Below are 27,545 nucleotides of genomic sequence, written 5' to 3'. Positions count from 1 at the left end.
GTAAGCTGCACAGTCCCAGGGCACCCCCAGAGAAAGAGAATAGTAGCTTTCTGAATATTCTATACTTTGGAAACACTGGAGAGGGCAATAATACAGTACCTTGGATTTGAGTTGATGACACTATACTAGCTATAATTATTAGCTGGAAAACTCCTTTGTGCAGGGCAACGGGCCTTATGACTGGCTCAGTGATATGTGTGTGTGTGTTTCTGTGTGTTTTAAAGTTTATGATGTTGCTGTTGGTTCATCTAGCCCAGTGCTGTTTCTATGTCAAATGTCAAGAGCTCTCCCAGTGCTTCTACTTAAGATTCTGATATCTGGAATGCCAGAAAATGAACCTGTATCTAATGCATACCAAGGAATACCACTAAGCTGTGTCTCTTCCCCAGCTTTAAATTACAGGGTTTAAAACCATTATCCTGTCAGAACGTTCATGAACTTTGGCAAAATGAAGCTACTTCATACGTTGAGGCTCATGAAGGTTATGCCTTCAAAAGTGATCAAAGGTAAAGTTGGCCCTGAGTTTCATGTGCATGTTGTCATTGATTATCCTGCTTGATCTGGCTGTCCTGTGGTGTAGTAGTAAATTTGGAAGTGCAGGCTACCCCTCAATAAGAAGAATCCAAAATCTAGGCAACTGGATCTGTTGGTCTATATAAACAGATGAGGATGTCTTTTGTAATGTCAATGGCTCTTGAATGCCCATTCATAACCAAACAACTGGCCAGAACACAGACAGAGTTCTAGCTCCTGTTCTCTGAAGATGCTGGCCACAGAGACTGGCAAAACATTAGAAAGAAAAGCCTCCAGAATGCGGACGAACAGCCCAAAAAAATTACAACAACTGTCAGATCCCGGCCATGAAAGCCTTTGAGAACAAACTGTCAAATAATTTGCCATTACAGAGATAGCTTGCAGCAATCTAATCCATTTTGTTCCCAAATACTGTGAGCATTCTATCTTAGCTTACCTAGACCAGGGCTGCCTATTCAGAAGGTCCTATGGTCCTGTGAGCTCTGTTTCCACTACACTATAGAAGCTGACCAAGCCTGGACTTTTGACTGCCTGTACTCCTTACATCTCACTGGCCACTTGGCTTCTATTTCTGAATTAGTACCGGAGGGAAGAATTTGACAGACTTTTCTTACGGTGGAACAGGATGCTGCCCCATCTGTCCCTAGTGCCCTTTGATACAGGCTGCTCTTCTGTGTTATTTAGATAAGGAAGATCAAAGTCATCCCTTAAATAGGATTTCTCCAAGGGGACACCAGGATTCCTGCTTCAGAGTTGGGCCTCACTTAAACCAGGCAGCCTCTGAACTGTGCTGGGGTGAATCAGGCAGTTTTCTGAAGCACTAAATTGGAGTTGAAGCCTAATCTGGTATGGGTTGCACTCTCTCAAAAGACTCTGGTTGTGATCCAGAATAAATTCCCTTGGTGATAAACTAATTACACTTGTAATGGCACATGGATAGATAACACTCTCTGCTGCCCCTTTTATATTGACAGTTCATGTGGTGCTGTGGTTCGAAAGTTGGACTGGGTCCAAAGAGATGGAGCTTCAGCTCTTCACACCGCCATTAACAGAGGTTTCAACCTCAACAGAGGCTGAAAATACTTTTAAAAGGGAATGCAGTACAAATCTGGAAGCTTGGAAGCAGCCAGAAACGGTTATTGTTATGGCTAATCTGAGTGCATTGAAAAAATAATAATTTCTAGGATTGTGCTTTGTGCATTTTTCAGAGGCCAAAAAAAGGCTGTTGGAATATCTCTAAAAATATTTTTAAATATTCTCAAAGGGTAAGTTTTCGAAGTAACTAGAAAGTTGCTTGTTGCAACAATCAAGTAAGTTTGCTCCTATTTGTTTTGTTACCATCAAACTGTAACTTACACATTTTGTATAGCATACAGATAATACCCTTGTTACCAGGGGAAAAAAACTATCTACAAATAACTGGGCAACTTGTTAATCATTATTTCCAACTATAGCTGTGCACAAGTAGTATTTTGAAATTCTTTCCCCTTTTTTATGAAGACAAAATATCAACATGTTTCTGGGAAGGAGATGTTGGGGGTGAGTTTGGAAATTTTGGCTCAGCAATTGTCATTCTTCAGGGTTCAGCATGTTCTGCTGGCAAAATAACCCACTAGAACCCATGAATCCCCCAAATATGCAGATTGTCCAGTTTTCTTGAGTGACCCATATAAGCAGTAAAGCTAGCAAAGATACCTGAATGGAAAAAAAAAGGAAGCAGCCGATGTGAATGGTTGCCACTAAAATAACAAACAACAGCCACAACCCAGTCATTACTTATATAAAAAAGTCCATCCATTGCAGAAAAGAATCCTATTTTAAATCTCTCTAACAAGCCTTTGTCTGAAGCTGTTAACTTTTGCTTAATTGGCTGCCATTCTTTTGATAAATGATGTGCAAAAGGACATAATGTCAGAAAGAGCTACCAAAGCAATTGTCCATCTGTTCACAGGAGCACAAAACAGAATGCTTTGATCTGGAGCAAGGTCACAACATATCAAAGGAGAAAGACCACCACACGGTGAAAGGCAGAAAGGAGCACCCAGTTTTATTTGCCATGTGTAGCTCTTCACAAATAGTTGTCACAAGCCTTTCGCACTTTGAGGTACGCCATGGTCAATAGGGGCAAGCTGGATAATGTCAGCTCTGCTTTTTGCTTGATAACCCCATAAGCAATTTTTACAGAACCTTGAGCTGCAATTACTGCCAGGAGATTTGAAAACCAAGCCAGCCTTGTCAATTAAATATCTATGCAAGTGAAAGCTCAATAGCTTCACCATATTTAGAAGCCCAAGGTGAGATTAATGACTAATGAAATTCCTGTAGTTACAATGGCAGGGGCTGTGGCGCCTGGAACAAATGATGGCTTCATTTCTCCACATTCTGTCTGTTACTTCTTCCCACAGAAATAGAGGGAGAACTACTGCAATCCACCCTGCCACCTTGGGTTACATTTCTTGGTTGTGCTATTTTGTAACAAGCAGAGAAAACCCAATAATTGGCAAGTAAGTAGGTAGATAAAAGCAGAGACATCACCTTGCTGACAAAGGTCCACATAGTCAAAGCTATGGTTTTTCCAGTAGTGATGTATGGAAGTGAGAGCTGGACCACAAAGAAGGCTGACCGCCAAAGAACTGATGCTTTTGAATTGTGGACTCCTGAGTGTCCCCTGGACTGCAAGGAGATCAGACCTATCCATTCTGAAGGAAATTAACCCTGAGTGCTCACTGGAAGGACAGATCCTGAAGCTGAGGCTCCAACACTTTGGCCATCTCATGAGAAGAGAAGACTCCCTGGAATATTCCCTGATGTTGGGAAAGTGTGAAGGCAAGAGGAGAAGGGAACGACAGAGGACGGGATGGTTGGACAGTGTCATTGAAGCTACCAATCTGACCAAATTCCGGGAGGCAGTGGAAGACAGGAGGGCCTGGTGTGCTCTGGTCCATGGAGTCACGAAGAGTCGGACATGACTTAACGACTAAACAACAACAACAAAGTAGGTAGATAGTTGTACTGAGAGTCTAGGGGAGTGGTTTTGAGAGTAGGATTTTTTTAAGACTAAAGATTCTTCAGTCTCCCAGACATCCTGAACTTTTTTGGGGGGAGTACATTTTCAAAGATCTGGCTATTTAATATTTATATATTGTTATATATATATATCCTCACTTGCAATTCAACCATTGGCCAGAATGAGGTGATTACCTCAGACAGCAGATGGCAAGTGATGAAAGGACGTCAGAGGCAGCATACATATCCCTCAAGTGTTTCTGTTTTCTGAAGGACAGAGATGTCTGTTCTGGGCAACCTGCCCTGAAGCCCCTCGGCTAGCTAACTAGTCTCATGTGTGGTGGAAAATGCTACCCCATCACTTGTGCTGAAGTCAGATTCCACCAGTCCAGGCAACAGTTTCAGCTTCCAAGAGAGAAGAATGGTCTAGGAGTCTCAGAAACAACAGCAGAGGGGCTGCTAATGCTCCCCCACCCAGCATCTGTGGTTGCCTCATTCTGCCAGAGGGTGAATCCAGCCCTGAAGACAACAAAGGTTAAAGGCAAAGTATGAAAGGTACCCAGTGCAGATACATAGCACAATATGAAAACAGGTATGCAGTAAACATCCCAATAGCTTCTCTTTTAAAAAAAAAATAGAAGAAAAGAAAGCTCCTTTTTCACCCTGCAATGTGCAGAGCAGCAGACAGTAAAGTGAACCTCTCTGATAGAAACACGAGGTGCCATTTGTGCTACATTGTAGTGCCCTTGGCAAGAGAAAGCAGAGCTGTGAAAGGGAACAGCATCTGAAACGTCCATTTGTTTTAATGGCATCTGAAACAACCATTTACAGGAGAAGTTGTGGTGAACAAGGAAACTGGAACAGGATTTAACACATGTGAGAATGAAAGTGCTGCTGATAACAACAAAAAAAGTACCTCTAGGCCAACAGGTGGGGTAGGGAGAGAGTGTGTACAATTTATTTCCCGTCCAATTCCAAAACAGGTTACCACAGCCTGAGGCAGTTGGTTAATCATGATCAACATCCATAATGCCCCTTAGATTGTGATACTCATTCTATTGGCCCTGGCAATACCCTGGAATAGCAACCCTTCCTTTCTCATACTAGACCTCACTTGACTCCACTGTCTAGGATTTTCCATAGAGTGGTTTAATTAATCACCCACACAGGGTGAAACAATGTGACCAACACCCCCCCCCAAATCCACCACATCCCAACTGACCCTGAGATTAAGTCCATTTTTAGTATTATCTTTAAATATCTAAGTGGTCAGTATGTATATTCAACTGCCTCATGAAAAGGAAGCTTTATTGGCAAATATGTTGCAGCAGTTTGGGAGAATCTTAAATTGTAGAAACGTAATAACCAAGGCTATGGAAACTGGCCTTCCAGATGTTGTTGAACTCCAATTCCCATGAGTTCTGGCTAGCTGGGATAAGCTATTGTCTAGATACTGTGACAGCCAAAACAAAATGAATGAATGTGGCCCCTTTAAAATTAACACACTTGTTTTCTGTGTCAATTTTTGTGGATTATACTCAAGCAAAGAAGAAGAATCTAAGATATGGTTTGTTACAGTCCAAGAAACCACACACTGAAACAGATCTATTCGTTTTAGAGGTGCCACAATATGTTTTGGGAGTTGGTTTTGGTTTTGTTGCAGAAAACAGACCAACACAGCTACCTCTCTGAAAACTGCTTTCTGGATAGTATGCCTCAGGTTGACTACTGCACTGTCTTTGTCTCCTGGCTGTTATCAGTGTGAGTTGATGAAGCTGAGCTTTTAAAGACAGAACTGACTTGGTTGACTGATTTCGTTTGCTTGTTTTTACAAGGGTATACATTTTTAACAGTGCATGAGAGTACTGCCCTTGTACATCTCCGTCTCACTGAGTATAGCTGCTCTTTAACTAAGTTAGTGAATATTCCTAAATTTGTATTCACGAAGGCTTTCACAGCCAGGATCTAATGTTGTGAGTTTTTCGGGCTCTTTGGCCGTGTTCTGAAGGTTGTTCTTCCTAACGTTTCACCAGTCTCTGTGGCTGGCATCTTCAGAGGAGCACAGAGTGCTGTCCTCTGAAGATGCCGGCCACAGAGACTAGTGAAACGTTAGGAAGAACAACCTTCAGAATACGGCCAAAGAGCCCAAAAAACCCACAACAACCATTCCTAAATTTGTTTGTAACATGAGGCTTTCACCTTTGCTAAAGAGAAAAACTGAGCAGCCAGGACAGTTCAGGGAGTATGCAAGACAGGCCTCTGGATAAAACTGTCACTAGAGAGTCAAGCTAGATATGCTTTTATCATGTGCTTTAGAAAAGGTAGCCTCTTGACTATTCAAGAATGTCTGTCTGTCAGAGCACATGATTTTCTTCAACTAGGTCTCCTGCATTTAATGTGGTTTGTGTTGCAATTTGTCTTTGGAAGGCATTGGCAGATTTCATTTGTGAGACTGATTACTGAAGCACATAGCTGTTTGAACATCCCATTGTGAGGAGGAAAGCAAACACTGTGTATTTTCCTTGACAGCTGGTTTGATTCTCAGATTTGCTGAGGTATTTGGACTAAATCCAATTATCAATCCCACCTAGAGCAGACTCATTGGCTCAACATGTTGATTTAACACGTCTCATTCATTCAGTGGGTTTGCTATAGCTAGGACAATTCCGTGGATTTAGACCAAGGTTTAAGAGGTGCAAATAATCATAATTTCAACCAAAGATGAATTGAACTGTGCATGTATCTTTGAGAAGGTAGTATGCCTCCTGCCTATGCAATTCTTATCTGTCAGTACTGGGGGCATGACTGTGCCCTTCTGGAAATAATTGTTTGGCAGATAATTTGTACCACTAGTTCTCAAAGTGAAAACATTAATGAGTTGAAACTTTCCTCAGTTCCCACTCTTTTATAAAGATTTCATATGGGAAATAATATTGATTGATTGATTGATTGATTGATTGATTGATTGATTGATTGATTGATTGATTGATTGATTGATTGATTGATTGATTGATTGATTGATTGATTGATTGATTGATTGATTGATTGATTGATCTTCTTTCCTAGAATATTGTGTACAGAACTACATTTTGTTTAACTTGTCCAACTCACATATTTTGTTTCTTCGGTGTACCTGCTCTGCAAAGTTAATTGTTAATTTCTGTTTTCTGTTGAGCAAAATCATGTCTGAATTTGTGCTAAGCTAGCAGGGGTTTGGGCATTTAATCTTATTTTCCCACCAGTCCAGATACAGAGATATCAATTGACACCTAAGCTATGTAAAAGTCCACTGACAGGTAGTTTCTCTACTCTGCAAATTTTAGTTGACGTTACAAGTTTGCTAAATCTAAGCTCAGTGGAAAAACCCATCCCAGTGAAAAGGATAGAAGCTCCTGAAAATAGAAAACTGCTGCTCTCTTTCTTAAGTGAATTATCATTACAAATTATGTGCCATCAAGTACATTCCAGTTTATGGTGGCTTTCAGGGTTATTAAGGTAACGAGTACCCAACAGTGGTTTGTCATTCACTTCTTTTAGGGGCTCCCTGGGACTGTGCAACTTACCGAAGGTGACACAGGCTGGCTCTTCCTGCTGGTGGCACAGTAAAGAATCAACTTCTAGTTCTAACCAAATCATCACTTCTCTGTTTTAGGTCACTTTTTAGCCAGCTGTCCCAACAACTAGTCACCTAGATATTATTAATTGCAAAATGGACTTGTTCTGAGTCAGTTAATACTACTGAATAATAAGATGTCTTGTGAGTAAACAACAAAGTAAGCCATTCTGCTCTAACATGTAATGCATCATATCTGAATCTAGGAATAAGCCCAGTGGTTTCTGATTGTCAGAAAAGCTGGTTGTGAACCTGAAGCTACCAAAGTGGCTTTCCAAATGAGTACTTAAGTATGGCACACTCAAGCTCCTTGGGAAAACCATTCAGTTCCCTTAAAAGCTATGCATTGTCAATTCACTTCCATAATAGGCCCATGGATACACTATTGGCAGCCAGCCATCTGACCTCAAACTGAAAGCACTTTGTGATTCTCATTGACAAATTGGGCAGAGGAGGAGCACATTAAAATGTTGAATAGAAATAGAAAAAACGAGTCCCTGTGCTCTTCTACCAGTCCCTTTTGGCATTATATTACTGAGGTCAATGCAGGTCTTTCGCCTTTCTAGCTATACCTGTATTAACACTCTGTTTTTAAGTTAATTTGTTGAGATATTATTGTCATACACCTTAGAGATAGTAAAGATATATTTTTAGCTGAAAATGTAACTAAAATTATAAGGAGTGCCAAAATAAAACATGGCAAGAATCCTGCATTTTCTCCCTCACATAAACACATTTCTTGACTTGACAACAGGGAGTTTCATGTCTGTTTTATTCTTCTTCTGTGTCCAATCCATCTCTGTTTATACAACCCAACAGATAGGCAGGTAATTGTAGTACTGCTCAGTAAAACAAGGAGCTGAATATGAAACAGGACTTAGAAATTGAAACCTTGTCAGTTAAAGTGCTAGTGAATCATCATATGAATCAAATTGTTCACTCTTTTTCCCCTCAGTCCATTAGCTACACAGCTAGAAAGAATTGCTGCTTCTACACTTAGCATCTCCCCATATTCATTTAGCATTTCCTTTCCTTGCAGACTCAGGGACATTTACATTACAGACTTAATGCACTCCTTTTGGACTCGGTTTTCATTTTTAATGGGAAGTTGGGGGGAAGGGGAGGAACTCAAGGTGCCTTGTGAAATGGAGCATCATGAGTACAACGGCGTTTACACAGTATTGTCAGTACAGGTTTTTTCGTTGTTGTTGTTAACAAGGAAAGACTGTGGAAGAAAGGCATAGCATTTCATGATATTTCATACACTAAAAAAGCAAGGTGATGTCACCCACTGGGACTCTCTTGGACTTTAAAAGAATGACATGTGATGAATAAAAAAAACCCACTGACCTTACCACACAAATGGACTGAAATGTCAGACAACAGTTTAAAAGCCATCCAGTCTACCAGCCAGGATAAGACCAAGTCAACATATTAGATCATACTTTTAAACAAGTGATTAAGACCAGGAGGTGTCATTGTAATTTTCCAAGGACTCACCAGTGTTTGTTTGTTTCTTTGTAATATTTTTATACTTCCCATCTGGCTGAGAGCCACTCTAGGCGGTTTACAACAAAACATAGCAGCAGTATAATTAAAATACTAATTTGATGGAACAGAAAATAAAAATAATAAAATACAAATAAATAATACAACCATAAATCATTAAATTACATTTACATAAATAAACATTTAAAATGGCAGAATTGCTCAAAAATAAGGCTAGATAAGTTCAGCTGACTCCTCAGATAGAACATTTTGAAATGCTTGCCTGCATAAGAGAGTTTTTAATGACTTTTTAATAGATTTACCTCTAAATTTCAGTGGCCTTTTTATTTTGGTGGTCTAGGGCAAAGGCTCAGTTGATCATGTGGCTTACTGCTGAGGAGACAGATATACTCTTGCTCTGTCAGAACAGAACCAAACAGCAGCTCTGGTGATATGTGAGTCACACATATTTAAACTGGATTAGAGTTAACGTCTGTATTATGTAACAGGTTTTCTTCCACAGTGCATCTCATCCTTCTAACTCCCTGCTGAGACAATATATTTTTTAAATGACCCAATTCTTTTATGCCCCTTTCATGCTGTTGTTTTAATGATTCAGCTGATAATGGTATTTGCATTTATCTTATTATTTTTATCGTAATTTTTTGTTTATAATCTGCAAGTTGCCTTTAAACCTGAAAGGCAAGGTATAAATTTTCAAAAATAATAAAATGGATGATTGTATTTTCACATATATTATTAGCATACTGTCTATATAGAAACCAAAATGTTTCTTCTTTAGAAGAAGACACCAAAAATAATAAAACTGAGGCTCTCCTACTTTACAAACATCATGAGAAAGCAAGAGTAGCTAAAAATGATAATAATGCTCGGGAAACCTGAAGTCAGCAGGAAAAGAGGAAGACCAACTATGAGATAGATTAACCATAAAGGAAACCATGGGCTTGAGTCCACAGGAACTGAGCAGAGCTGTTGAGGACAGGACATTTTGGAGTTCTGTTATTCATGGGGTCACCATAAGTCTGAGGCAACTTGACAGCATGTAACAACAACCATTGATGATCCCAAATCTTGCTAGAATGAAGTCACATGGAACGTTTGCATTTCTACTTGGTTTTGAAATGTCTTTTTAGAACAAAAAAAAAATCACATTATTTTAAAGAAAACATGCCATATCTCTACTATGGAGGCTGGAACCTAACAAAGAAGCTGGGATATGGATGAATATCTGCCCCATAACCAAAATGGCAACAGGCAAGTTGAAAATAGCAGTTTCTAGACAGTTTTAATTTAATCGATTGGCCTTCATAACAGAATGCAGAGTAGCATTTCTGCTGCCCTTGCAAGGCTGGGCTTTTCATCCAGAACACATGGACAAATGGAGAAATGTGTGCCTTCAGTGTTCCATAGATAGTGATCAATCAGATATAATTATCAGAAGAGAATTAATCCAGATTGATTCTCCGGAGTGACTTCTGCTGTGCAGGCATATTCAATGTGTTCTTAGCCTCAGACACATTTACCAATAATTGGCCTCATTAGCTATTCATTGGAATCAGGGTTGTAGACAAAAAAGCACTCACTAGTTTGCAAATGCTAAGGATGGATAATGTCACTGATTCAGTATGGTTCTGGGTCTCTGCTAATTAGCAAGAGTTAATAGAATAAAGTGACCACAAGAGTGCATCCAGGGAGATGTACTGCCTGACATTTCCATATGTGCAGGAGGAGTATAAATGTTCATAGCCAGTCAAGGGAACAAATGGAGAATTAAATCCAGTTCTTAGATGCAAAGCCTGGGAAAGTTACTTTTTTGAACTGCACCTTCCAGAATGGCCATGTTGACTAAAAGATTCTAGAAGCTGCAGAACAAAAGAACTTAATTTTTTCAAGCTCTCCTTTGTGTTAACCAGGAGTGGCCTCAAGTCTGGGTGATATCTATTTGGGGATTATCTAGATGATTTGCACTAAGACCAGCAAGAATAGGTGTTTTAACAAAGCAGATAGCAAAAGACTTCCTCGTACCTCCCTAAATTATGCTGCTGGAGTCATAAAAGTTTGGTGATGATAAATAGTGCTAGATTTATATGTGAAAGTATTTGTGGAGGAGCTTGAGTTCTCAAACTAAAATCAAATTCCTGAGCTGAGTACATGTGTAAAAGCTCAGATCTGCCTTCCTGAGCCACTATTTTGCACTTCAGTTCAGTTGGTGGACTGCAGGGTTGTGATGAAAAACAAGGTAGATGACCCCCCCCCCCCAAGCTTTGTTCACAGAGGTTTTACAGGCCATCTTCTGAGTGTTATCATCAAAGGGTTTCCCTGTGTCTTTTCCCAAGGGTTCTTCTCTCTCTTCAAACTCAGAACAGCTGGCATTTATTTGGGAAGAATGGAATTGGAGCACTTGCTCTCCAGGTGCTTGTGAGCTACTTTTATATCTGATAAAGAGGAGTGGCTTTTGAAACAAGTGTCATGATCTTCAGTGTAAGCTATTTCTATACTTCAGCCTCAATACATGTTCACTTTGCTGTTGGTATCACTTGATCAGAGTATTTATTTATTTTTTACTTTCTCTTATAGTTTCACTGAGTTTCACTGCCTTCATGCTTTCAAGTTGATGAACTACTTGTGACAGAAATTAAATGAAAAACCATTTTAGCACTCATTTTTATAAAGGCATGTTTAGAAAGGAAAGGAAAAAGAAATTATGCTGGCTTTCTCAACACCACCATTTAGACAGAGATCAAAGTAATTCTGATGTATGGTGAGACCATTTCCACATTTCATAGGCATGGATTCTCCAGATGTGGTTTACTGTTCCCTTCTTCTGGGTGTGTGGTTTGCTCAAGGCCATACCAGCTGGCTCTTCTTCTACTGTGCACAGTGACATACTAAACTCCCAACACAGATGCTGAAACTTACTGGACTGTCTAACTAGCAATTGTGCCACACTGCCTTAATCTTTAGAGACTCGCTTTAGTGCAAAATTCATCTTTGATTCAAGGAGGATTGGGAGAAAATCCTTTCTCAGATTCTCTGATTGACCACTCCAATGTTTACACAACTGTTTCATGTAGGTGGACTGTAAGAGAAAGATGGATAACACTGGATGTGCTGATACAAGGAGGAATTGCTATCTAATCACATCTTAAGTTAAAATCAGTCCCTGGCTTCCTCCACTAGGAAAGTGGCGAGTGGTGCTTCAGCTATAAAGTTCTCTCTCTCTCTCTCCCTCTCTCTCACTATGCTCATGTTCCACCTATATACACATACTGTATGTCTACACCTATGTATGTATCTATATTTGTAGCTAAATATATATATATGGTAATTTATGGATTCCACTAGCTGATACAAAGACACTACCACTAGCCAGTATCCTCTTGCAGATATGTGCTGGCACAGTGTGAGTTTCATCACCTGGCAGTGGCAAATTGCCACTAAACAGCTCTTTCTTTTTTTGAGTGCACATTATTCACACACAATGAGATGAAGTTGGTTGTACCCCCAAATCAGAATAGATGCTCTGTTTAGATGCAATCTGCTGCTGCCAGTACCATCATTCCTGCTGCACTGGTAGAGCTCTACAAGAGAATCCTAGCCATTTCAATTCATATACTATCAGGTACTAAGAAACTTGAAGGGTTCTTAGGCTGGAATCAACCAACTTGGTGGGCCTTGCTTCTGAAGAAATCTACTAGTCAGACAGTCAGTTATCTTGTTTTTAGCTGACGTATAAATGAAAAGAAGTATGGCAGTGCATCAAGAGAAACGATGCTTTACCTGGACATTTAATCCAATGTAATTCCTCTCAGAGGGACAACATATTGATTGGTAAATAGCAGAGGAGCGATAATACCAGGGGTTCAACCTTTCTTTCTTTCTTTCTTTCTCTCAGCCTGGCCATCCTGGCCTACTTCCAAATGTTATTGTGATGATAAACTGAGGATTTGAAGATATACATACACAGTCTGGGGGATAACTGAAGGAAAGATGGAATGTAAATATAAGTAAGAAATAAATAATTTGAAGATCTTGATCCCACAAGATATGTTGCTAGCTGAGGTGGTGTCAAAAGAATACTAGACAAATGAACTGAAGAGAAGATTTTCCACAGGTATTAGTCACAAAGGTAAAATAACACACAGCCTTCAGGATTGAGGCAGTTTGCCACAGTAGACCAGCTGGCGGGAAGCAACACTGATGGAGAAGTTAGTGTCCTGTCACTAACTTCCTGTCCTACCAGTGCATTTGCCAGGGACATCTGATTGGCCATTGTACAAAATAGGACATTCAACCTGATTGGTCTTTGTCCATTTCCAACAAGATTTATTGTGTTAGTCTTTTGCAATGTGAGCAGCAAAAATGAAAGCAAAGGTACTGTGGCACTTTAAAGCCTAACTGATTTATTTCTCTCAGAGTGAGCTTTCATGGAGCACAGTTCACTACCTTGGTTTCTGAAGAAGTGGATTTTGATCCAGGAAAGCTCACAGGGAAATAAATCAGTTAAACTTTAAGATGCTACTAGGTTTTTTCTCCCTTTTCCTTCTTTGGTATGAATAGTTTTTACAGAAGAGATCATAGGATCTTGATACTGAGCAGCTTACATGGTAGTAGAATTTCTGATTCCTAGGGAAGGTAGGAGTGAAGGAGTGGACAGTCATCATTTTTATGTTCCTGAGGGGTTTGTACACCTTTTTTCAGGGAGGGATCCATCAGCTGGGCCTCACTGGTGTTTTCTGGAATGGCAAATGTTGCAGCTGGGACATGGGCAGCCGGATTCTCCGAAGTGAGGCATTGGTGAGAAACATGTCAGCAGTTTCACTGCTTCAATAAGCACAAGAACATCTGGAGTGCAGTTTTCCAGAACCCACTATGGCTCAAATGCTTTCCCCTTCTTTTCACCCCCCTCCTGAGTGTCAGCAGGCAACCATGTTCCAGCTTCTGAATTATCCAAGAAAACTGTCCTGAAATTTTACCTTTTGAAAGAGGGCGGCATTCCAATGAAGATTGCTTCCTGTTCCCTATATAAATTTCCTCATGTTCTTTCATTTCCAAAGTAGGGCAATCTTGACATGAAAATCAGTCAACAACCTATTTTCCTTTTGGCTCAGACTGGAAAAGTTGCTTCTGCTGACTCAAGTACAATTCAGGAGGGCTCAGATTACAAGAGGCAGAGGAAGTTTAAGCTCCTAAGGTATTGTGATGGCCCCCTTAACTAACATTTCTTGAAATTGACTTTGGCACGATTTGGTTATCCTTGAGAACAGTGGTCCCCAACCTTGGGCCTCCAGATGTTCTTGGACTTCAACTCCCAGAAATCCTGGCCAGCAGAGGTGGAGGTGAAGGCTTATGGGAATTGTAGTCTAAGAACATCTGGAGGCCCAAGGTTGGGGACCACTGCTTGAGAAGGCTTGAAAAAGGGAGCTTGTGGTTTTCATTAAGGACTTGGCTCCATTTGCCCCACCCCTATAGTTCAGGAACTGGGGCAAACTTAAGCTGAAGCACCTTGTTGTTGATATTTTTAAATAAAAGAAAGAAAATGGGGGGAAATGCCCCATCTCTTTGTTTGCAAATGCAGGCTGGTGTGCCTGCCTCTGATAATGTGTCTCAGAACATTGCTCTTCATTTTAGACATTGTTCGCCTGTAAATGTTGCCGTCTTTTACACTCATTAAGCTCAGGACCATTTACTCTTTGCAAGCAAAGCAGGTGTCTGCCTATATCTCATACCGTAAAGCATCTATTCTGAGTTACAGAGCAAATAAATGAGCCTGAGCCAGACACCCAATTTCCAGAGTCCAGATCACTAAAGCTAAGTGAAACACCTTAGATAAATGTAACCTATTTCCAAAGGAATGAGAATGTAATTTGATAACTGTCGATAATGCCCTCATTATGCCAAATGAGTTTGTCAACCAAGACAACTATTAGATGGTTGATCTTAATTTGTTAATAAAAACTCTGAAGATCTATTGCAACTCAGACAAAACTATCTGAGTCATAAAGCCATTACATGCTTTTCTAAAGTGAAGGGTTTTTTTTTGAGGCCTTTTGTTCTCATCACCTTTAGGGAAGGAGTGTTTCTTTTCTTGCAACAGCCCATGGCTCAATGTTCTGAGATGCATAGCAGCATTTCAATGCTTTTGATCCCCACATTCCCTTATGTGTGGGGAGTGATCATTCTTGCTGCAATACTCTTGATTCATGAGGCTCGGAAAGAATCATTAGAGTGATTTGTCTGGCCTCTTGATTTCCTGAACTGAGCACTTCTCCCGTGCCCTTGGAAAAAGGAGTAGCCATCTTTCTCTAGAATAAGAAAGAGGGAAGTGATCTTGGAGGCTATCTGTTCCAATGCTCTGCTTAGTGCAAGATCCATTATGCATAATGCAAATTGTGTATCCTTAACTGGTGACTATACTGTAAAGTCTTAGCAACTCCCAAAGCAACTGTAACTCTATTGAACAGCTCTTGACTTCTCCTTTTTGCTAATCCCAACTAAGAGTAGATCAACTGAATAACTGCTCAACAGAAAGTCAGGCATCCCATTGGATCAGTGGGTCTGTTTTACTTGGGTTTAGCAGTAGGACACTGGTCTTAATTCTGCTTCCCTACAACTTCAATCCACTGGTTGTAGTCTGCCCTCTAGAGTAACAGTGATGTACCGCAGTATCCAGTCTCAGCAGCCAGACTTTATGGGAAGCCTTCATAGGCAGCTCACATTCCAGATTGGCAAAAGAATGCCTCACCATCGAAATTTTGGGGCAGGGCATTGCCTTGCTTCAGTTATAAGTCACCTATGCTTTGTCTACATTACATATGCATATACCCACTAATACTTGGTTGGAGGGTGTTTGCAACAGAATGTCACTCTCTTGCAAATGTAAAATGCTTAGCATTTTTAAGGTCTGCCACTGTTCTGTGCAACCCACCCACCCCTCAGCCATAGAGATGGTCCCAGTGATCATGGGGTAGAAGAACAAGAAGAGATAATCGGTAAATGGGGGGGACGCGTTATGTACCCATCTTGTCTCTATTCTTTACTGGTTTCACTTCCCCACATGTCCAAATCCCATTACATCAGTAAAGGTGTGTTTGGGACCATGCATTAACCAAGATAACATACAACTGGGATTTAATAAGATGAACATCTGTTATTTGAGTGCATCCAACACCATCAAAACACTAACAACAAAAAAACAACAGAAAACACTAAACAATGGTCTGACAATATTCCAGAATGTTATATTTGTTTTAAATGCATTTGGCAGTGAAATTAAACTACAGTACTGTATTAAGCATGTTATGGTAATAGACAACCTTTTTTATTACACAGTGTCTTTTTTGTGTGTGACAATGTTGTGTCATCTTAGCAGACATTGACCCCATTAGTCTGAAATGGTATGGGATTTCAACAGCTGTTCCTTAATCTATACTAAGATTTGCATCCTAAGTATACACAATTAAAGTGATTAAGGTGTGCTGCTTCTTCAAGTGAGGAGGAGAAAAAAATTTCAGAATAGCTAGCTTAGGATAAATCTTGACATTATAACTATTAGTGAATGTTTCTTTGTGCTATACTATAAAGTAAAAAAAAGGCATCATGATGCTCATATTCTAGTTATTCTCAGAATGGAGGCACATTTCTTCACAGCCAAGAGTCCTTTGTGTTTGACTACCTGATAAAAGTCGCATAGATTCACTTGTTTCCTTTATAATAGTTTTGAGAGCCACTGAAATAAATCCTGATAGTCTGTAATTTGCTTATGGTGTGCTATGAAAGAACTACAGTGGTGCCCTGCATAGCGATGATAATCCGTTCCAGAAAAATCGTCGCTATCCGGATTCGTTGCTATGCGAAAAGAAAAAGCCCATAGGAATGCATTAAACCCCGTTTAATGCATTCCTATGGGCTTAAAACTCACTGTCATGCGAAAATCCTCCATACGGCTGCCATTTTCGCTGCCTGGTATGCGAGGAATGGGCACAAAAACACTGCGGGTGGCCATTTTTTTTCTGGTGGCCATTTTGGAACAGCCGATCAGCTGTTTTTAAAACATTGCTATGCGAAAATCGGTAAGCGAAACAGCTTACCAATCATCGCAAAGCGATGTTTTACCATTAAAAACATCGCAATATGATCGCTTTTGTGATCACAAAAAATCCCTTGCTATGCGGATTCGTCGTTAACCAAGGTGCTCATTAAGCGAGGCACCACTGTATTAGACACTCTCTTAAAAGGAGGAATATTAAGAAAGTAGTGGTGGCTCGTTCATGGATGAATGAGCTCATGTGTCAAAACCTCTGAACAAGGATTACTTGCTACTCTGTAGCTTTCTTCTTGTCTTTTGTTCATCAGTCTCTGCTCCTGTTGCTACAGGAGTTATCACATATTTTCCCTGTGATATTCATTCCTCACAAAGTATAACAATGGCATAGGAAAATGGAATCACAGCACATCTTTGACTATTCAGAAAAGGAAAGAGTCATGTGCAACCAGAAGTTCAGGTGAAGGATCCTGGAGCAAACTGTTACTTTATAACATGCTCCCACTGTACCCAATAACAATGATGGCAGCATTAACCAATCCATATGAATACATCTGCCCCAATGGTACAGTAATTCAAATAGATGCCTGGGGTGGGACTGCATTGTAACAGGTAGTGATGAAGTTGCATGCAACCCACAAGATCTACGCCATAATCCCCTGTAATGCTGCAGAAGTAGTTGATCATGTGGAAGCAAAAGACACAATAAGAGCTTTCTGTATCACAATAGACATTGATTATGCCACTCTCAGAAGCTACCTTCTCCCAATTTAAACCATGGGATCCATCTAGCTTCATACTGTCAACCCTGATGAGCAGCAGCTCTCTGAAATTTCAGACTATAGTACTTCTATAGTCCTCGTACTACTTAGAGATGTGAAGGATTAAATCTGGGACCTCTACATGCACAACATGTGCTCTACCACTGAACTACAGCTTTTCCACCCACCAGGGAAATAACAGAAGCACACAAACGTAAACCCTCTGTCTGTCGCCATCATATATGAGCATGTGTTTGGATCAAGCGTATATTGAACACATGTGCAATGCAAGTTTACATCCACTTCCCAGACATCTGGTAACACCATTCAGGAGGCCAGTCACATGGATGGCTGCTTAAAATATGAGTAGGTGCAGGAAACTACATCTTTCAATGTGTATGTAGTAGCCCCATCTCAGATTTAGAAATTCCCACAGCAAAAGATCTTCTCTCTCTTTTTTTTTAATTTTTTCTTCTCTCTCTCTCCTGCTCTTTTGAACTTTGCACTGCCATTGTTGATATTCCCTGAAGCATGTGCACAGTGTTTTGCCACATGAATCCGCTTCATGGTTCATCTGGTGCTGAGTGTGCCACCCAAGTATTAATGGGTGGTTCAGTTCATATGATAATTATATTGCACCAGAAGCACAAGTCAGCACAGTGCTTGAGAAGCCAGTTAAAGTATTGTTTAATTTTTGAGCGGTTTACAACAAAATTGCTCAAGAAACCACATTCATCTGTACGAGCCCACCCGTGGTTTAACATCAGCAACAGAGGATGAGACTAAAGTTCTTCCTCCTTTCCTGTATCTGTGAACTTTCAGACTGATGGACCCCATGCAAAGGTCTTTTCTGCAGTGGTCCTGTGTCTTTGAAATACTGTAGGCTAATAACTGCGGTCCATCCTGTCCTATCAGTGGCGATCTTCAGAAAAGGGCAGATTCTTTTGTGTTTTCCTTGGCCTTGATACTATCAATTTAGTCAGATGGCTGATCTGTTATTGTTACTGGGTTTTTAAAATCCTAATGCTTACTTCTGTGGTTTATTTTATAAACTTGTAAACTGCCTTGAGAGGGCTTTGTACTCTAAGAGATAGCTTAAAATACTGCTCAAGAAATAAAACGGCTACATTTCCAGTGAGGCAGCAAAACAGCTTGTACATATGATTTGAGCCTTGGCTATTATCCCAGACGTTGTTGTAATATAACATTACCTTTGATTGCCCCAATCATGGTTGATTTTTGCATTATCCTTAAATTTAACACAGGATGTTTTGTTACATCCTCTGAACAAGCAGTTCCAATAAATATCAGTGATCCTTTCTTGAAGATACAAATCCCTGGAACGTTTCTCCCATTCACGTGGCATGCTCAGATCAAATGAGACTAGACTTGCTGTGACAAAAAGGTGACTTCCATATCCATCGGGTTACTTGTGAAGTGTCAGAATGTTCTCCATTGAAGACAAAACTCCCTTGCTCGTGTGCAAGTTGAAAGTGCCTTCACTTAACTGAGAACTGGATCTCCAACACAGTGTAGTGGATAGAAGAATGAACTAGGACTCAGGAGACCTGGGTTCGATTCCCTGCAAGGCCATAGAAACCTATGGGAAGGGGCTGTGGAACTGGTAAATCCACTCATCTGATATCTTTCACTTACATTGAAAGCCCTATGAGGGTTACTTCAAGTTGGTTACAACATGACCGCACATAGCAGCAAACTGAGAATTACAGAATTTCTGTGTAAACAACTCTGGCTAGTGAGGCAAGGAACACCAGACAACCCCAGAGAGTTTGTGAGAGAGGAAAGATGATGTCAGGATTTCCACAGCTAATTTAGAATCTTATTATTTCTCTGGAGCCAAGTGTGGTTTGTAATTAATTTGTCACATTCAATTGCAAATTAAGATTTTGAATGTTTAAAAGCTGTTTGCAATCAGAGCTGCCCTCTGTGAAAGAGAGCTTCCCTTTGTTTATGAGATGCAGCACAACACATGGCCCTCAAATCTGGATAATATCTCTGGTTTAAACTAATGCATTTTAGAGGATTTGTTGAACAATATGTGGCACCTCTGCTATTGCTGCATCTTTGTTATTTGCCAAACAACATGTTGTGCCTCTGAGAGGAATTATAGTACATCTGATTAAACATCCTAGTAAAGCATCATTTCTTTTGATGGGATGCAGTACTTTTTTCCTTCTCTGTCAGCTAAGAAAGAGACGGGTAATTGACATAGGATACAACTATTTTGACATACAATGTGGGAAATGCTATGGGATTGGGATGGTCTGATTTGCTTTTTTTTATGGACTACATGATGTAAAAACCAATGAGAATCAGCCCAGACTTCCCCTCATCTCTATTTTTCTCCCTCCACTGCTGGGGCTTCTACTTTTTGTGTGTCTTTTGGGGGAACATTTGATTGGTTTGGGTGGTATGTTCACTTGAACTGTTGCAGAAAACATGTGCAGGGATATTGGTTGTTGGTGCCATGGAATGGTGGTGATGGAGGCAGTGTAAAAACACCAGGATCTTTGGATCTTTGCGATTAATGGCATTTCTTTAAAAACAAAGGCTTGGTGGCAGCAGTACTGTGCTAGGGCACACAGATAACCAGAGAGAGAGAGAGAGAGAGAGAGAGAGAGAGAGAGAAGTGAATTAGGAGGAAATTGCCACTCGGCCCTTGTTTACAGCTTATTTGGAGCAACTAGCAAAAAATGTGGGAAATATTGCCGGTGTGGAGTGGGTTGATCTGCATTTTCCCCATTGATAACACTACACAACATGAAATGCAAATCAGCCCAGATTCCTTCTCCAATCTGTAGTCTTTTCCCCTCTCCTGAGAAGGTTTCTACTTTTGAAGATTTAGATCCTTTCACGTTGGTTCAGGCATGTGATTGCTTGAACTAATACAAAAAGAAAGGACAAGCTACACCACATGCATACTTCTCCTTGGCCTTTCGCCTCAAGAGGCAAGAGCGCACACACACTCCTGGCAAAATTTCTCTCTCCAGACTTTTTTTAAAAGCTTCTTTTCCATGGGCAACACTCTTGTTTTGTTTTGTTTTTCAAACAGTTTAAGAATGGAGAGCAAAGCTCTGATGGCAATCTCTTTTTTTTAATAAATGAGGAAATTGAAAGAGGAAGGGGCCTCATCACTTGTTAATGAAGCTCTTTATAATATTGCCAGCTACAGGGTTATAAAGAGAACTGCCCAATTTGAATTCATAACAAGTGAATGTGAGTGAATTTGTAGTTCTTTCATTGTGTAGTATCACCCTAACATAGTTCTCCTATAGCCATGTCTCCTGTAAATAGGAGGGCTATGGGAGAGCTATGTTCACACTCACAGAGAGAAAGACAGAATGAAGGGAGGAAATTGCTACTCACAGCTTTTTACAACTTATTAAGGTAGTTCTCCTGTAGCCCTGCAGCAGAGCTATGTTAAGCTGCAAACAAAGCTCTTCCTCAATTTTCTCCTCTCTTCCTGTGTGGCCTGAATGTGAATTTACCTGGAGAAATGCAACCTCATAGGTGTAACTTCACAGCAAACCAATTTGCATTTTTTTCACTGTATAGTTGCACCCTTACAGTATATTTTCTCAGAAGCAAGATCCACAGAGTTTAGCTGATTACAGTGTAAGCAACTTTTGATTTTGTCATACCTGGCATATTTTCAAGAAAGTGGACTAAGAACAGTGTCATGAATATTTCTTTCAAGTAATGGAATTTATCAATTGGCTATAAGGAGGTAAATGTATAAAGATATAGATACACAGGTGGGTGGGAAATGTGCACATGTGCAGAAAGATAGGAAAGACACCTTTCTACTAACCTATAGTTTCAGAGCTGGAGCTTCATTTACAGAACTTTCCCACTGGAGGAAGTGGGAGGTGAGCTTCATTTAATCTTCACTCTGTTTGCTGTTGGCTAGTTTCCTTTTTTTTCAAGGGCAGAGAGGGATGGAAAGGGAAGACCACTATGTACAGTGTAAGAGGTGGCACAGGTTAGTTGGAGTCTTTGGACAAAGAGGACTTGATGGACATCCTTTCCCTCAAGAGGTGGCTCTATTAGCGCTCACCCTGTTATTGCAAACAGAACATGCTCCACTTTCATTGGATCCCTCTGAATCCAACTTGGTCATATCTGAGTATCTGTACCTATATGAAATGAAAAGGCCTCCAGTGCTTTGTCTGTGTTTGTTTGCTTTGAAATATTTGTCCATTGTGGATTTTGTTGTCTGCATTCCCAAAAGAACATTTAACTAAAATATATAACATTCTTGTACTTCATACGGTGACATGAAGCTGAGCCACAAGAGATTCCCAAACACGCAGCCACCAAAGGAAGGATGGTCCTTGCTAAACAAGAAATAAATACCATATGTCTTCACTTACAAGGCAGATGAAAATTTTGTTTGGGAAGAAGGGAGGAGAATCTGTCCCTTTAATGGAAGAGTCACATTTTACCTTTTAGTTTCCAAAAGAACTACTACTTACTGAAAGCAAAACCAGTGCCAAACAAGATTTTCTTTTTGGAACCACATTTATAGATGACAGTAAAGTGGTCTCAGACATTGATGTACATCACTTGATGACTCAACACTTGATGACTCAGTGACTTGATTGCAAAGCATTGTGGTTGAGGTGATGCTGATGTATTTGGTGATGGCTTTCATTCATGTGCAACTCAAACTCGATGCTACTTTCGTCAAGCAGTCGATAAGCAGGTGTAAATCAGCCACACGTACACTTTTGTAAATTGGTGGCCATATCTGAGTGCTGCTGGTTTATCTTTCTTCATGTAGTTGCACACTCTTTGAAGTGCCCATTTAGAGGTACTCAGTTATAATAAGAATAGAATTTATTTGCTGTAAGAGCTTCTCTGATTACCAGTCCCTTTCTACAACTCAAAGTGCTGGATATGAGCCTGTATAATTTGGTTTCAGCTATCTGTTGTTGCTATTTTCCATATGAGACTTAAAATCATCAGGTCCTTCTCTGTCCCACTACCATTATAGGGCCATTTGATGTGAGCATAAGAAAAGGTTGTATTGGTGGTACCCCCCCCCAACCTATGAACTTCCTTTTGAGGCTGGCTAGGGTGGTTTGCTTTCCACTGTTCAGCCAACAAGCAAAGTTATTTTTATTTAGATAGCTTTTGGCCTGTAACTGACTGATGTGGAACAACCTTTTAAGAGGAAGTGTTGTGTTTATATTGTGTGTGTTTTGACGGTTTTTAAACCGTATTAATTCAGTACTTGTTTTAATGTGATGATGATCTATTTAACACCACATTAATAAACTTATTGATTGTAATTTTTAGTTTTATCTGTTTTTAAAATCCTTGTTGCAAGCTGCCTTCAGCCTTGCAAGCAAGACAGACAGGGTCTAAATTAAATTGTTAATATTTTAATTGATTAAATTAAAGGAAGGTGTTTTACTCTTGATTATTTTTGGTTTGGTCTGTATGATTTGTTTCATAATATGTAAACTGTCTCAAGTATTTATTTCACTAAGTAAGGCGGTATATGGACTTTATAAATTCAATTCTATTCAGTTAATATTCTTGGACCAAGCTCTGTTCCTAGAGGCTCAAGTACCTTAGGTGTCTTTTATCAGCTTCTCTATGAGATACTCTTTTTTGAAAATCATCTGGAAAATATAAGTCTTCAGGAAACGACTATTGATGATTTTATTACATGAAGCATAAGAATTTATTTTTTTAGTAAAGCCCTGTTTTTATTGTAATTTTCTTTCATGGGCCCTCTTGATTGATTGGATGAGGGTGCTATTTCTTTGATATGTGCTTTTATTTATATAATGGCTCTTTTTGTGAGTGTCAGATGTCTGTATATTGCCTTAGGGACTTCTGAAAGCCTTGTGGCAAGGTAAACATTTTGCCACATAAAGCAAGAAAATATGTTCCACTTCCGTGTGAATTTTGCATATTAGTATTGATATCTGAAGCTACAGCTGGATGGAAGAACACTCTGAGCAAATGCAAGATTCATGCAATAGAGAGGGAACAGAGAGTACTGAGAAAGGTAAATCGCACGTCAGCATGATGTTTGTGTAGATATGCTCCAAAGCAACAACACAGAAGTCATATCCCTAAGTATCGGTTCATTTTGCTTAAGGCATCACACACAGTATTCAAATCGCTCCTGAGATCCTGGACAACATTTTCAATACTTCTGGTGTCTTTCAGAATTTCAATGCTTTGGGTGTAGGGGTTGAAATATACAGAAAAGGGGCGGTTGATTGATTTTGCAAAGTCCCTGGGGGAAAAAAAAGAGAAAAGAAAATTAATTTCTATTTCTGTGCCTCCAGATAAGAGGAAATTAGATTCGGGTCTGTTTTAAAGGGTCAAGGAGGAAAGGACTGGCCTCATCTTCTCTTTGGCTTCTTCAAAACTTTCTGAAACAAAGTAAGCTTCCTGGAAAGTCGTGATAAGGCATTCTTGCAAGCAGGTTGTCTTTGGATCAAATGTTTTCACATTGGCTTTATCAGACAGCGCATGCTGCAAAATAAACACATCACTGGTTAAATTCATTGATGAACTTTCCAGTCTTTTAGTGCCGCCACACACACACACCCCAGGTCTCTAGCAAACAGTGCTCACCAGCAGTCCCTAGTCTCACACATTTTATCCAGGGTGTTTTTGCATTTCTGAGCAGCCAAGGGGCAGAGCAAAGAGATATTGGTTACCCACAGAGCAGATTAGCAATCCCCTGGATTTCTTGTGTCAAACCCAGCATTCATTGGTCATAATTAGAAGTGGGGATTAGAGAAGGTAATGAAGACCAAGAAGAGCATCTTCTCTATCTCAGAAATGAACCCTCATTGTTTTTCCTGCTACAGAGTCATCAGGCAAAATCCTATTGGCACAATTCTGCCAGCATAAACTAGATTGAAGTACAGGATATCAGGATCTCTGCCTTGCTCTTTTAAGAAAGAATCAAAGACGACCATGCTCACCAGCCTTGTCAGGTCCCTCCTCCCTCCCTCCCTGGTGACTATCTTAGGAAGCCGATAGAGACTTTTTCCTGTCACAGCTAGAAACTAAGAGGAAAATTAAAAAGAAAGCCCAGCTGTGTAGACTGCCATTGATGCCCTTCTGCATCATTCAGACTGTGAACTGACCTTGCCTTTTGCATTTCTCCACATGCAGGAATGGGGTTTTCACGGAGAACTGGAAACCCATAAAATATCATCATAGATCTGGACAAGGATCAGGTCTGAGTGTCACCAAAAGGGCACAGAGTGGGTTGTCCCTTCTCTGGATGCCCTTTATTCAGGCACAGAGCAGGTCAAAGGCCTCTCTGCATCCCTGATTTCTACCTTGTATGCAGGAGTGGCTTAACTCAGATTTGAAAGGAGAAGGTTATCAATGAATATTCCACCCACGATCACTGCTGCAGCTAAAATTATCCCTGCCTTCAAAGCAGAGGCAGAAATGTTCACACTCTTACCAGTAAAATTTAAATCTCCCCAATGCCACTCACAAAATATGTTTCAAATAGCCAGTATCACACCATGACAATGTATTTAGATCCAGGAGTGACATGAATATATGACAACCACCACATAGGTTTTTTAAAAAAGTTGATTTTTAAAAATTGCTCTTCTGCCAGTAGCATTACAAAGCCACATTTCTAGAGAAGAACTATACAGACTGGCACGTATACAGATACAAGAAGAAATGAAAATGACATGCAACTGCTTCCAAAATAGCTACTAGATCAAATTCCTTATGTGTGTTAGATGAGCTCCCTTCTGACAGAGAGAGGGAATAAGAGAGATAAATATTCTACAACTATACATTCCATTGGAAATTGAATCAAACAAATAGAGCATTTGTAGGACTTCATGTTATGTCATGACTCATGAATATTCACTCTGCACAAGAAGGTAGGAGGAACTAGATAGTGAATGGCTGATCTACAATGTTCTGGATTTCTATGGAGTGAGAATCTATCTTCATCATGAGCTATCCAGTGACCAAATTTTGATAGAGGGTTTACTTGATGTTGGTACTTGAACAAAGTACTGAACAGAAGAATCCTTTAAGAAAAGCCTCCCTCAAAGATGGTTGAGATTTGATACATTGATGCCCTGAGATATTTAAGATATTCATTCTGGGTGTTACTCTAGTTCTAATTTTTAGCTGTAATATAATATGCAGTATAGGGCATGCAAAATACTAGAATGTGACAGTGAAGTTCCTGGATTTAGTCCATTTATACAGTGTTTTAATCATTCCAGCACATGTAAAATTTGTGAGTTTGATATCACAAATATTGATCTTGCAATTTTCTTTGGGTAAATATACACACATGCAGCCTCAGTGAATTCTGCATGAAGAGTTTTGTGGTACCTTAAAGATCAGGATTGTAACAGAATCAGTTAACTCATGCAGCAGCATGCAGGACTTCCACCAACTACTAGGAACAGGTCCTCCGTTTGTGTAAAGGCATCACAGCTGTGCAAGCAGGAGATCCTACATTATGATGCTGGGCAGCACTTTACTTTCCAGCAGAACCCAACAGGCTCCTAGCCTAAAAAGTTTTGCTTGACAGATGCTTCTGTGGATTGTAGCCCTCTCCATCAGAGGCATCAGAAGAAGTGGGCTACAGTCCACAAAAGTTTATGCCAGATAAAACTGATTATTTGTCTCCAAGGTGCCTTGAGACTCTCTGGGTGAGATCACACAGGGAAAAAGATCACAATTTGGACCAATTTGCAGTCTGGTGCAATCTATTTCCCAGCATTCATACAACACACAGGGAAATGCACTTTAGCTTGAACCTGATCCGTGCCCTGTCTGGAACATTTTGGTCCAGCTGTACGGATTCTTTGTTTTGGTCCAATCTGGACCAATTTCTTGGCAGACGGAAGGCTCGCTTTAGGAGAAGAATGCTCCTGTTGAAGCAACCCTGTCCAGTGAAATCAGGTTTGAGTCTTTGCAGCTGTGTGGTCTGGCCCTCTCTTGGTTTCGCTGCAACAAAATAACATGGCTACCCTCCCTTTTCTGGACATTTCTGGACAAAGACTTCATGGATACAAAGAGAAAATGGATTAAATTAATCAGGCTAAGCATTTCAATAGAACATTGATTTCACACAACATTCAGGCATTCTAAACTGGTGCTCTACATTTGGAGGGGAAATTTCTATTTTATAATCAGTCAGGGAACACACAAGTGGCCCACTGAATCATCCTGTGGAAGGGGGGGGAAAAACCAAAAATCCTCTCTTTTCTGCAGATGTGATTTATGTTGGGAAGAGGTAACTGTCATGGATGACTGACGCTCAGCTCTCCAGGGAATGCCACCACATTTGAATTCAATATCAAACAGTGTTTTAGACATACCAATATTTGGGGGGGATTCTCTCCCTTTCTTCATTTTGTAATTGGGCCATTTTGCTATTAAGTCGTGCTCACAATTTGCCTGGTCTGCAGGGAATAGTTCTGCAGGTACTCAGTTTCAGATGTATTTATTCTTTAAGCACCAGGCTAGATTCAAATGGTAACTCTAGAAAGGGAAAGACACTCAGAAACCAATCATTTAGTGAAAGCTTTGCAAAACAGTGAGTATGGTGGAGAATGGATTGCATTTCTGGATCAACCACTGAAGTTGTTGCCCATCTCTTTTGACTGATAGATTACTATGCATTAAGCTAGATTGGATCCACTCATATAATCTTAAAGCACAAGCTGATTAATATGAATGCAGGTGGTCTTTCAAGCATCAGCAAGTCATCCAGTAGTACAGTTAGGGTGTTGCCCAGGTAATCTGAGTCTATTCCTAGTCATCCCATTCTTACCTGTTTTATTACCAAGGGAAAGGAGCCTCTCTCTCTCTCTCTCTCTCTCTCTCTCTCTCTCTCTCTCTCTCTCTGTGTGTGTGTGTGTGTGTGTGTGTGTGTGTGTGTGTGTGTGAATACTTGCCTGCCTGAGTATATCTGAAAGAGAGAGAATGCCTCTGTGCCTGTCTGTATGCATAAATATCTACTTCTACTCCTAGTGCTTCCTATTATTTGTTTCTGTGCCTTCTACCCCAACCAACTTCAATGGAC

At 40.1% G+C, this 27,545-nt stretch overlaps 1 protein-coding gene and 1 long non-coding RNA gene across 2 annotated transcripts in view; one reads left to right on the top strand and one right to left on the bottom strand.

The window, feature by feature from the left end:
- The first annotated feature begins 9,012 nt into the window (after window positions 1-9,012).
- LOC144583340 (uncharacterized) lies at window positions 9,013-11,886 on the top strand. The gene is made up of 2 exons (XR_013537081.1): window positions 9,013-9,096; window positions 11,737-11,886. It is a non-coding gene; the product is annotated as an uncharacterized LOC144583340 (long non-coding RNA).
- Window positions 11,887-22,916: 11,030 nt separating this feature from the next.
- The window catches only part of TPH2 (tryptophan hydroxylase 2), a 79,105-nt gene continuing 74,476 nt past the window's right edge, over window positions 22,917-27,545 (bottom strand). The window contains 2 exon segments of the mRNA XM_073000373.2: window positions 22,917-23,744; window positions 23,853-23,986. Coding sequence (XP_072856474.1) covers window positions 23,570-23,744; window positions 23,853-23,986 — 309 coding nt within the window. The 3' untranslated portion in view covers window positions 22,917-23,569.

Source organism: Pogona vitticeps, chromosome 5 (assembly GCF_051106095.1).
Source record: "Pogona vitticeps strain Pit_001003342236 chromosome 5, PviZW2.1, whole genome shotgun sequence".
Classification (NCBI taxonomy): domain Eukaryota; kingdom Metazoa; phylum Chordata; class Lepidosauria; order Squamata; family Agamidae; genus Pogona; species Pogona vitticeps.
This window is presented reverse-complemented; position numbering and strand designations above follow the sequence as displayed.